Here is a 12370-nt window from a genome sequence, read left to right on the forward strand (position 1 = left end):
GGGTTAAACCAAAAGTCCACCACGCTGGCCCAATGCAGATTGGCAGACTTCACACACGCAGAGAATTAAGAAAATTCTCTGATATGCAGGTTTCATCACGATGTTTTTCCTTCACATTTTATAGGTACCTACTATACCATTAATTAATACCACCACATAAAATACCATACACCGTACCGATATTTTGTAAAATTCTTCAATATGTACAATTGTACATACATATCATCATCATACTACATATAAATAAAATTTAAGTGTGTGTCTGCAATTAAAAAAACTGTTTCAAGTGATTATAGCTATTTACAAGATACTAAAACATAATCAAGTTTTAATGTTCCGTCTGCATAATAAAAGTCATTACAATTATGTAATTAAACAAAAAAGTGTAATATCACCCTTTTACGCCTCACGTTTTTGAATCAAATAATACTGTGTACGTAAAAGCTATTAACAAATAAATAACAACAGATTTCCAAACAAAAGCTCTACATAAAGCAAAAACAGGCGAATCACAATTTAATAACAACAATCCAGTTCCAAACATAATACCGAATAGAACAAAAGAATACGATTTGTACATACTATACCTACAATCTACTGATTGAAAACAAGAAAGAATCTCTATTCGATTCAAACTTCAAAGCGCCTCCGTACGCCCGTAAAAGTTATGTGTGGAGCTTTATGATGACCCGTGAACTACGAACCAGCCAACGACCTAACTCGATATCGAGTGAACGACATCGTTCATGCCTTGATTATCCCTTGACAACTTCCTCTCATCGTCAAACGTTTATTTTACTCGGATTGATGGATGCAATTTAAAAAAATAAGTATGACAAAAATGAAAAAAGCCATGACTAATGTTTATTAATCCATACTTTCATACTTAGATATATAAGAAATTTGAAAATAAGTGTTTTTCCGTAATCATTTCCCGGCTAACCATTGAACTAATTTAGACGAAATTTAGTCTAAAGATAAATTGGACCCTGGAGTAGATCTAATCTAAGTAGACTGTACTTTTTATCCCGAAAAAAAACAATTTCACGCGTCCGCTATTTCTAAAAATTTATAAAAGAAACTGAATAAAGAGAATTATAAAACACAGAAACCCACAACTTTTTTGGTAAAAAAAGAAAACTAAAAGCGTTTGAAATCTAATAAATATAGATCTTCATACAAAATAACTATTCTTATAAATAAATGTAATTCAGGACAAAGCGGCTACTTTATTCTCCTTTCCAGAAACACTTCTGTTGAAAAATATTCCTTCCCTATGATCTTCTTTGAACTTTATAAACTAAAAAGTTCTCAGAATTAATCCGGTACATTATAACAAACTGTTAGCAATCATACTTTACACATACTCCATTATGATACTATCAATCTTCTTGTCATAAAGCTGATATATTTAAGGTACTTCCTTGTTAGATAAGATGTCAACTATAATAAAGGAGCCGGGAGAACGTCGTAGTCCCGATATATTGTTCTTAGAAACAATAATTTCTTCCTGCTATCGAAGTCTATATCTAGTACCTATAATTTAATATATTCGTCCAGTGTTATACAATTTGAATAACATAAATTGCGAGGCAATACTGCATACATACAACAAAACGTTTCAGAAAAGTTCAGTCACACCGGTTGATCCAAATATATTAGGATTCCATTTTGTGTCTTTTATAAATGCTGTTTATGTTTAACTTTTACAGGTTAAAGTTAATTTTGGATAATATGTAGATATACTTGTTACAGAAATGGAAGACATAGCTATTTTGTGGAGTTCTGCGTCCCCTGAAAGCGGGCTATGGTCTGATTATCTTGTGGCTAGCTTTGATAAGATCATGTCTCAACGGGCCAGACATCACTATAGGTAATACATAAAATTATTATTATTTAATGACGAGCTAATTTATTAATTCTTTTCATACTTTGTGAAATCTTATAACTTACTGGTTTTAATACTCGTAAAATACGAGGCACGTAAAATCAGTTATAGCAAACATCGTTAATTTATTAATTGAGTTACGGAATTAATATTTATGTTGCTCTTAACTTAAGGCTATATTTGAATTATTGTTGGTTGAATGGGGAATATAAATGAGATACTAATTAGAATACTCGAATATTCATTATTTTCTCATCGATTGTAGATAAATTCTTTTTTTGCATGCTTGGAATATCAATTGGTATTCTAGAATATTGGATCAACAACTGTAAATATACAAGTATTTAGGTAGGTACTGTTTGCGAAAAAAGCGTACACTTTTGATTTTAAATTATTTAAATTATATAGGTACCTATAATGAAAATAAACTAAGCGAAGATGCCTGTGAAATTATATTGATATTGAGCCTAGGTAGAGTAGGATAAAAAGTTCATACTGACATATAGTTCATGATAGTAGTGGATGGTAGTCGTATAAGTACAAGAGTATGTACTTTTCGTTTATATTGCCTTTAATTTCCTGTGTGTTTCTAAATTCCTCATGGCAGAAACTAAACCGGACGTTGTCATTTAAATTTCAGAATTAGCTTAATGAAACCGTACAATACTTGCTGTGTAAACTATGAAGATTGCATCATTACGTACTCGTACTATTACAATTTTTGTTAAATTAATTATTTATTTCAGAGTTACACCAATAACTGCTGAAGAATTGATGTCTGCAGACTCCCAAGAGAAATTAGATAAACTTTGCAAAGCTCAATTACAAATAGTGATACTATGCCCTAGCCTCGCAACCAAAATGACGGAATTAAAGAAAGACCTAAATTCTGAGAATTTATTCAAAGTCGATAAAGTGTTAGTCATGCTTCTTGGCGTGGAAAAGAATCACGTTGTTGCTAATAATTGTGAAGGTAGGTCATCTATTTTTATTAAAACCTCATTATAAATTATTTTCGTATCTAAAAACATACATGAAGATTTTTAGCATTAGCTTTCGAGGTTTAAAATAAACAAATGTGTTGCAGATTATCCCTCAATAGATCAATGGCAGATGATGTATGTCCGAGAAAAAGACACATCGTTCGTGGACACGTTTTTGACCGCTGCCGTTGGTATTCTACGAACTAAAGACTGCAAAGACACTGCCACTGACCGCACGAGCTTCTCCATTGTGCCGAAAAAAGTGAAAATTGTAAGAATAACAAAAACTTTTATTACTTGTGTGTACCCGTATGATATCTTATGGAGGGTTTAAACTAACGGACAAAGAGCTTGAGCTAGAACAAGAACATTATTTCTTGTTTGTAGGTGAAGAATGAGAATCAACAATAGAGATTTAGTGATGTGTCTGCATAACCAAAGTCTAAATAAATTGGTTATAGGGTCCATGGGCGTAAATACCGCCGTATCAGCCGTATCAATGATACGGGGCCCTTACTTGTGTAAGCAAAATTTATTAAAATGAAATCCACAATCTCACTTAATCTGATGCTTCCCGAAAAAAAAAACATAAAAGAACTGTACAGTTTTATATGAGGTGAGAGTGCGCATATCAAGAGCATTCACTAGGTTAATAATTTATATGTGTATTTACAAATAGTATAAAATAACTTGGTCTAAGAATATTTCCTGTATAAAATATAATAATGAACTTTATCTAATATATTTATTTCTTATCACACCAGGGTCAAAGTCGAGTGATAGCGCTTCTCAACGATCCAATTAGGGAAGAAGACAGTATAAAAATAATGGTTGACAAAAAAGGAGAGGTCATTCACATTCCTTCGTTCAAAAAAAGGAATCCATACACATTGCAATTTGATATACCAGGTACAAAAGCTATGCTTATTTCAACTGTTGTAACATTTTGAGGCTATACATAACAATAATTATATAATAACTATATTTTTTGTCTTAGAATCATGTCTGGAAGTTTCGATGTTAGTTTGGGTGCGAGTTAGCAAGAACGGCCAGTCGTTGGGGAGGAGGCAAATCAAATGCGAGAGTCGATTGAGGGAATTGGATCAACTATTGAGAGCTTCCGATCATCCTTTAGAATTTATGTGCCAGGTAAGAAAACCAATCTTAGCATATGTAGGTTTCTTTGACTATTTGCTTTGGTTAGAGGGTATACCTACAAAGAAGCTTTAGACAAGCGCCGTTGTGTGTAAAACTGAAGGAGCGACAGCAATGCAGACACATATTATCCTCTGTGAGTGCCTGCTAAGCAACGGTTTTTCGATAAACGGGTTTCGACGACATACGCCCTTCCATGTACGAGTATCACTAAATAGTTGACCAAAGTGTTACCCCTGTGCTGGCGTTCATTTAGTTTACAGACACACATAAGCAAAATAGCCATAATAAAATAGATCACCTAAAATTAAGATTATCACAGAAATCTAATCAAAGGACAGACAAATTCATTTATTGACCATATTAGTTAAAATGCTTTGTTTTTTTTCAGACATTAGGATTTAAGACAACTAGTAAAGAACAGTTAGACAGTTGGATGTTGAACGCTTTCCAGAAAAATATTCCTCCACACTTTAACTTGCTCTCATCCACAGAGCAGTACAACCCGAAAGCGGACATGTCAAGTGAGTACTTAACCTAGAAACTAGATACAACTCTAGGGACAAAAGAGGGCGAAAAGTGTACGTTACATTGTACCATTATGGTAATAGGCCCTTGACTTCCGGAATAACCTTCATTTCCGTGCTATTCTAATATTACGAGTGACCAAGACAGCGCAAAAAGTCACTTGTAATGAAAAATAGGTTTATTTATTTTTTGTTTATATATGTTTTATTGAGTAAAATTTTTGATTCTGATGAATTAAATTTAATTCATTTAATAATTAATTATTACAAGGTTAACATTATGGTGCAATCTAACAACTTAATACATAATCCTAAACAATATGAAATCCGACATTTTTTTGACAGCCACGTTGAATTTGTATGAGAATTTCTTAACTTTCTACGTGTCTGCCAAACCGTATTGGGCCAGCGTGGTGGACTATTACCCCTCTCATTCTGAGAGGAGACTCGTGCTCGTGAGCCGAATATGGGTAGTATAGATGTTGATGATGGTTAAATTGTGTTGTCATCAGAACTAAAGGTGTGTTCCAGATCTGTATATCAGATCAATCTGTACACTAGGCCCAAACCAACTTGACGTTTCAACTAAGCCTACCTATTTGAAATAAACGAATATAATTAATTGACTTACGGCAAACGTTCTCATATGTGCAGGCGGCGAGGAGTACCCCACTCTGCTGCACTGGGCGGCGCGGTTCGGTCTGGAGCGCGTATGCTGGCAACTGCTAGAGTGTCCAGGTGGCGGCGCAGCCGTGGCCCTTCGCAACGTACGCCAGCGCGCGCCCGCAGACTTGGCACGCGACCACAAGCATCACCGACTCGCTGACATGCTGGCCGACCATCTTGTACGTATTGTGACTTCTTAAAGTGCCTCTCCGTTACTGAAGGTCTTCTACTTGTTCATAGGCGGGAAAGTTCTCCGTCTGTCTTTATGCCAGTATCTTATATTACGTAGCCAGGACTTCTTCCTACTCCTCTTTTGTCTGCAATCTTGCCCATCATTGTTGTGAGTATCAAAATATTAGGCAAGACATACTATTTGAGGAAATTAAAAAAAACAATCATTTGATGTTGCTTCACTTGCCACAATATCAGTGAAAACGGCAATCAAATCTGTTCAGCCATTTTTGACCGATTTCCAAACAATTTAAAACACGAATTGACACATTTATGATCTTTTTGAATGTATGAATTTTAAATAATAAAAGTTTTAACTGTGGGGGGTAATTATTAATTGCGTAGGTAATAGGTATACATTTAAAATTAAACCTCTAATTGGTTGTGCTTATAAAATGTAACATTGTATAAAGAGTGTAAATTCTTACTTACCGTTTAACTTCTTTTAGGTTGCTTAAGTATGTCTGAATAATATTAATATAAATGTACAATAAGGGTCTCTTTTTGTTACAGAAAATAAATGAGTTCTCAAACATGTACTACTACTTAAAAAATATGTCCGACAACGACAAAGAAGACGACCAAGAAGATGACAGTCATCAAGAAGAACTTTGCATAGTTGAAACTACTGACACCGTCGACTCTCCAAATATTGAACATATCAAGGACTCGGAAAGCGAAGTCTTAACTGATCCATTCAGCGAAGCCTGCACTCAGAATTTGGAAGAAACTCTAGCCAAGAAAGAGGAGAAAAAACAGAGACCCAATTTAAAATTGCCGAAAGTAAAAGAACAATTTTACCAAAACGACTTTGCATTACATGCGCACCTCGACAACGCGGTTGATAGAATCCAACAAGCTATCGAACACGATTATCTTGTGCAACCTTCGAATATAAAAGTAGAAAGCCCAAAATTCCGCCCAAATAATTTATACGCTAACAGTTCAAGACTATTACCGCATCAGGCGGACATATTCCTTTATTCCCCCACCGAAGAGTCAAAGACTTTTAATATTGACACTCCCACAAGTGATATTAGTCAAGTTAATTTAAATACCAAAGACATCCGCCATAGCGGTAGCATTAAGTCTGGTAAAGATGCGACGGGACAAGAAGAATTAGCTGAAATCATTAACGACTTCAAAAACAACGTTTTTACTATTTCTGAAGTCGAAAAATTGGTAATGGAGTGGAGAAATAGAAATGAGACACAGCAGTCACTCAAAGAGAAACAGGAGCAATTGAATAAGATGCGCGATGAGTATGACAAGATCCAGCAGAAAATAAAGGATAACCTGAAAAGGCCTACACCCTTCGAAAGGGTGAAGAAAATGTTTTCTAAGAGCAAAAACAAACGTAAGCATACAAAATATTTTCATAAAACAAATGTCAATATCAAATATCAAGAACCATTTTATATCAATGTCCCTTTGTTTTAGATCATGATAGCACAAACACGATTGAAAAAAGAAACGGAAACACAAGGCCAAACAGTAGTTTGAGTGACAGTAAGTTTGCGATTAACTAAACAAACTTTTTATCATTGTACGATGCTTAATACTTATGGGAGTTGTGTTTTATTTATCAGGTTCCTCGTCATCGGGCCGGTTGAGTACTGTTAGCGGCGGCAGTGTCGGGGAAACTAATAGTGTCCAATCCGAATTAGACGACAAAGCTAGATCCATAGTAAGTACCAATGAGTTTTAAGTCTAAATAGGAATTGTGCATTTTCCTCTTAAGTTTAATGTGTCGATTTAGAAGAAACTTCTTTCCATTCCAACGGAACACAGAGCTATTATATCAAACACACTACTCGTTTATTTTTAGATATCCGCGAGCACTTTGACAATGAATTCGTGCGACAGCGACAATCGCCTTGACGACTACTTGATTCCGCCGCCGCCGCGACCCCTCAACGGATGTCCTCAATTTACCACATTTGGACATCCGAAACACGAAAATAGGTAAATATTATGACTACTTAAGAACTACTGCAATGACTCGGTTATTACTATTGCATACTTAAACAGTTTTAGAATAGTAGTACAGTTTAAACAAATATAATTTTATTCAATAGATCTCAACACATGGCGACGATAGTTGAAAGAGAAGCTTCAGCCTCGAGAGAAAGATTGGACTGCGATTCCGACACGAACTCAACACACCTGCGATTGAACTTCGTTCCACGCGACAGATCTGTCGCGAGCCGCTGCGACGATCGCGACGGTGCGCACATGTATATGAATATTTCCGCTACGCACACATAGACCAAAAAATGCCACAGCTTAGATCAATTTAAGGTTTCAAAACACGTAGGATTTAATTAGTTAGTGCCAATTTCACGAAAATACTTTTTAAGGAAATTTTATGTCATAGTAAGTAACAAACAGAATTGGGTGGAAGATAACAGAACAAACGAATATTGTTTCAATTCAAAGAATCTATTGTTCATAGTTTCCTCTCAACTGTTTCACTGCCTTTGTTGAATGGTTCCGCGTAATTTGTTTGAAATTGTTATTATCCGTAGACGAATTAAATGGTTGACAATATTATGACGACAACAAACCATATTTAGTCTACCTATTAATATGGATAAGCAGTGTTATTGTTTGCATGTTTAATTACAAGTTAGCGGTATTGGATAATTCGATTCACCGATAATTTACCGAAGTCTAGTCTTATAAAATATTCATTTTTTTTATATTAATACAATATACAACTTCCAAGTAACAAAATGTTACATACAGAGATGGTTCAAGCCAAACAAAATTAAAAATAACATTCGAATAATTGTGAAGACTGAAAATCATTCTCTAAATCAACAATTATGTAAATATTTGTACATATTTTTTACATTTAGGCAATTTTGTAAGCATTTCTATTTATTTTTACACAACTTGTTTATTATTAAAGTTATATCGTAATAATAATGTTTAATTTTCATTACGAAAAGCAAATATGTTTGTAAGTTCTATACATTTTTACATTTTAAAAAACTATAACGATATAGATATATATGAAATAAAACCAACATTTTGAAAGAATTTGTTATATATTAACATCCCGAAATGCATTTACAATACAGTATACATAATATAATAAAAAAAATGTAAAAAATCAAATGTTTTTCTTTATTACCTACCCTCTACATCGAGTGCGGCAGTAAACTATGAGATCGAGACGTAAATAAAACTTTGTAAATTGTAACAAATTATACTGTAATTAAAAATAAAAAATTAACAATTTATAGCCAGGCCGGCTTTAAAAAGTGCTTAAATAACAAAGTCAATGCGCGGTTGGCTTGTAATAGCCCCTCGTACAATTAACATCTCGTTTTGCTTGTAGTCAAGGCTCATGATTTTTTGACACAGTGACATATAATGTTTGGCTTTTGATAGTTCCTCATAAGATTGACCTCTCGTTTTGCTGTGTAGTCAAGCAATTGCCAGGCTCATGATTTTTTGACACAGCGACATATAATGTTACAGTCGAAAAGAAATTGCGCAGCTGGCTTTTGATAGTTCCTCACACGATTGACCTCTCATTTTGCCGTGTAGTCAAGCAATTGCCAGGCTCATGATTTTTTGACAGTGACATATAATGTTACAGTCGAAAATTAAATGCGCGGCTGGCTTTTGATAGTTCCTCATACGATTGACCTCTCGGTTTGCCGTGTCAATCAAATGCCAGCTCATGATTTTTTACACAGTGACATATATGTTTCAATCGAAAAGAAAATGCGCCGCTGGCTTTTGTAGTTAAAATTAAACTGTATTTAAAAAAAAACGTTTACAATTTATAGCCAGGGCGGCTTTAAAAAGTGCTTAAATAACAAACTTAATGCGCGACTGGCTTGTAATAGTCCCTCAATTAACATCTCGTTTTGCTGTGTAGTCAAGCAAAAAGAAAATGCGCGGCTGGCTTTTGATAGTTCCTCACACGATTGACCTCTCATTTTGCCGTGTAGTCAAGCAATTGCCAGGCTCATGATTTTTTGACAGTGACATATAATGTTACAGTCGAAAATTAAATGCGCGGCTGGCTTTTGATAGTTCCTCATACGATTGACCTCTCGGTTTGCCGTGTCAATCAAATGCCAGCTCATGATTTTTTACACAGTGACATATATGTTTCAATCGAAAAGAAAATGCGCCGCTGGCTTTTGTAGTTAAAATTAAACTGTATTTAAAAAAAAACGTTTACAATTTATAGCCAGGGCGGCTTTAAAAAGTGCTTAAATAACAAAGTTAATGCGCGACTGGCTTGTAATAGTCCCTCAATTAACATCTCGTTTTGCTGTGTAGTCAAGCAAAAAGAAAATGCGCGGCTGGCTTTTGATAGTTTTTCAGACGACTGACTTCTCGTTTTGCCGTTTAGTCAGGCAATTGCCAGGCTCATGATTGTTTGATACAGTGACATATAATGATACAGTCGAAAAGAAAATGCGCGGCTGGCTTTTGATAGTTCCTCATACGATTGACCTCTCGTTTCACTGTGTAGTCAAGCAATTGCCAGGCTCATGATTTTTTGACACAGTGACTTAAAATGTTACAGTCGAAAACTAAATGCGCGGCTGGCTTTTGATAGTTTCTCATACGATTGACCTTTCGTTTTACTGTATAGTCAAGCAATTGCCAGACTCATCGTTTTTTGACACAGTGACATAAAATGTTACAGTCGAAAAGAAAATGCGCGGCTGGCTTTTGATAGTTTCTCATACGATTGACCTCTCGTTTTACTGTGTAGTCAAGCAATTGCCAGACTCGTCGTTATTTGACACAGTGACATATAATGTTACAGTCAAAAAGAAAATGCGCGGCTGGCTTTTGATAGTTTTTCATACGACTGACCTCTCGTTTTGCCATGTAGTCAAGCAATTGCCAGGCTCATGATTTTTTGACAGTGACATATAATGTTACAGTCGAAAATAAAATGCGCGGCTGGCTTCTGATAATTCTTAAAACGATTGACCTCTCATTTTGCTGTGTAGTCAATCAAATGCCAGGCTCATGATTTTTTACACAGTAACATATATGTTTCAGTCGAGAAGAAAATGCGCGGCTGGCTTTTGTAGTTAAAAATGTATTTTTTGGCGGCGCAATGACAAAAGCAGTGTCTGCATCGCACATCGACAGTAGGTGATAGTGTCAAAATATCACAATGACAAAAATTATACTGAGACTAAATAAATGTGATTCACAGTAAAGCAACAAATTTTTCAGTATGCTTTATATAAAAATAGTCTTTGGCATAACATAACGCACCGTATTGTACCAATAACTTAGGTACGTTTAGTAACCTATTTCGATGTAATTTATTTATGCTATCAATAATAATAATAATAATGAAAAACATTTTTTAAAGCACTTGTGCTTGCGAAACCTATAACTTGGCAACCTCGTTCGCAACATTCCCAATGTTGCGCGCGGGCCGGGGGGCGTGTACCGATGAATGACAAGCCAACGACTGATGCACGCTCGCGCAGTCTTTCCCCCTGTCGCCCGCATATCACGGGAGTGTTATCAACGAACCTGCCAGACTATAATATTGTGCTTTAACAGATGGGCGTGCGCGTCACAATGGACTGATCGTATACCGAGTGTAATAATATCACTCGCAATAACATGTATCATTGGTATCGTGCTCTAAGCTAGTGCTGTTCAAAGCACTTCTTTAATTCATGCGAAATCATCATCAATCATCCCAGCAAAATGATTATAATCTACCTTTGCATAAGATAATTTGATAGAATTATAAAAGGTAAGATAAGAAAAAATCAAGATACTCTAAATAGGTAGGAAGAACTAATGTATTTTGATTTTTCAAATATTTTTTGTGATATAATAATTTATAATGGCTCTAGATCGTGCATCTGGTTGGTACACTCACGTAGTTAGCCCACTGAGCGATATATTTTGAGTTCACAAACACTCTGTTTCAATGTGTCGAATTACTCTTAAGTTTTAATACCACTAAGCTTACAGGGCTGGATTCACCATCTCTAGCGTACGATCCCCCGTTACCGTCACCTGGACCAGAGTCTGTATCCACATAAATACGCTAGTTGACACTTATTTTTTAAATTGTCTCAAATAGTTCATTATCGTTCTACTAGATGTATTGACAAAAACATATTTAAAAACTGAAATTTTTATGTATTCACGTCTCAAAAAAATATGAATTTTCTTTTCAATCTTGTAGAACGATAATGACCTATTTAAGACGATTCAAAAAAAGTATCAACGAGCCTATCACCCGTCACTAGTGCGCCCAACACTTTGAGAAACTCAATAAAGATAATATCAACAAAGGTTTCTAGCAAAAGGTTGACCCGAACGAAATTAAGTGGCAACGCCCAATGGGGATGATGACTAGGTTTGAATATATTGATTTTTATGATACATTCGGGTAAATAAGGTCAATGTTAACTGATTTATACATAAGAAGCAATAATGAAATAATAACTGATTTATAAAATTTCAAAATCTATTAAAAATCTTTTATCGTAATTAGATGAAAATTCATACATTTTTAGCTTCCTTACATTAAATGTGACATTTTTTATTATATGAACTATAAACATAAACGCACAAATAATACCTACGATTCATTAGTTCGTACCATTTTGTATGGGGCGTTTTTCAGGGATCCATTTTCGGCAGTATCGTAAATCTGACCCTTTAAATCCCTGTAGCTCCGAAAGTAATGATCGCAGATACCCTGTTAATTTTACAAAATTGCTTTACTATTAGCATACTCTTAATTTATATATAATTTAAAAAACTGTCATCATCCCTATTGGGGATATGATTTCGCATGATACTCCATAGAAAATATAATGACTGTCCAACGCCTGCCAACAGACCCAAAGCAATACCCTCTTCCGAAAATAGAATATCAATACTATATTATTATTACA

General features: G+C 34.9%; 1 protein-coding gene across 4 annotated transcripts in view; it reads left to right on the top strand.

Moving 5' to 3' along the window:
* LOC112044775 (phosphoinositide 3-kinase adapter protein 1) overlaps positions 1–8632 on the top strand; it is a 34841-nt gene extending 26209 nt beyond the window's left edge. For all 4 annotated transcript variants that reach the window (XM_024080741.2, XM_024080733.2, XM_052883652.1 and 1 more), the window contains 12 exons: positions 1756–1873; positions 2635–2861; positions 2976–3142; positions 3636–3780; positions 3869–4020; positions 4418–4550; positions 5208–5398; positions 5964–6807; positions 6891–6959; positions 7040–7137; positions 7279–7415; positions 7529–8632. In XM_024080741.2, coding sequence (XP_023936509.2) covers positions 1756–1873; positions 2635–2861; positions 2976–3142; positions 3636–3780; positions 3869–4020; positions 4418–4550; positions 5208–5398; positions 5964–6807; positions 6891–6959; positions 7040–7137; positions 7279–7415; positions 7529–7718 — 2471 coding nt within the window. In that variant the 3' untranslated portion in view covers positions 7719–8632. The remainder of the gene's footprint in view (positions 1–1755; positions 1874–2634; positions 2862–2975; positions 3143–3635; positions 3781–3868; positions 4021–4417; positions 4551–5207; positions 5399–5963; positions 6808–6890; positions 6960–7039; positions 7138–7278; positions 7416–7528) is intronic.
* Positions 8633–12370: the final 3738 nt, after the last annotated feature.

The sequence above is a fragment of the Bicyclus anynana genome, chromosome 9 (genome assembly GCF_947172395.1).
Source record: "Bicyclus anynana chromosome 9, ilBicAnyn1.1, whole genome shotgun sequence".
Taxonomy (NCBI): Eukaryota; Metazoa; Arthropoda; class Insecta; order Lepidoptera; family Nymphalidae; genus Bicyclus; species Bicyclus anynana.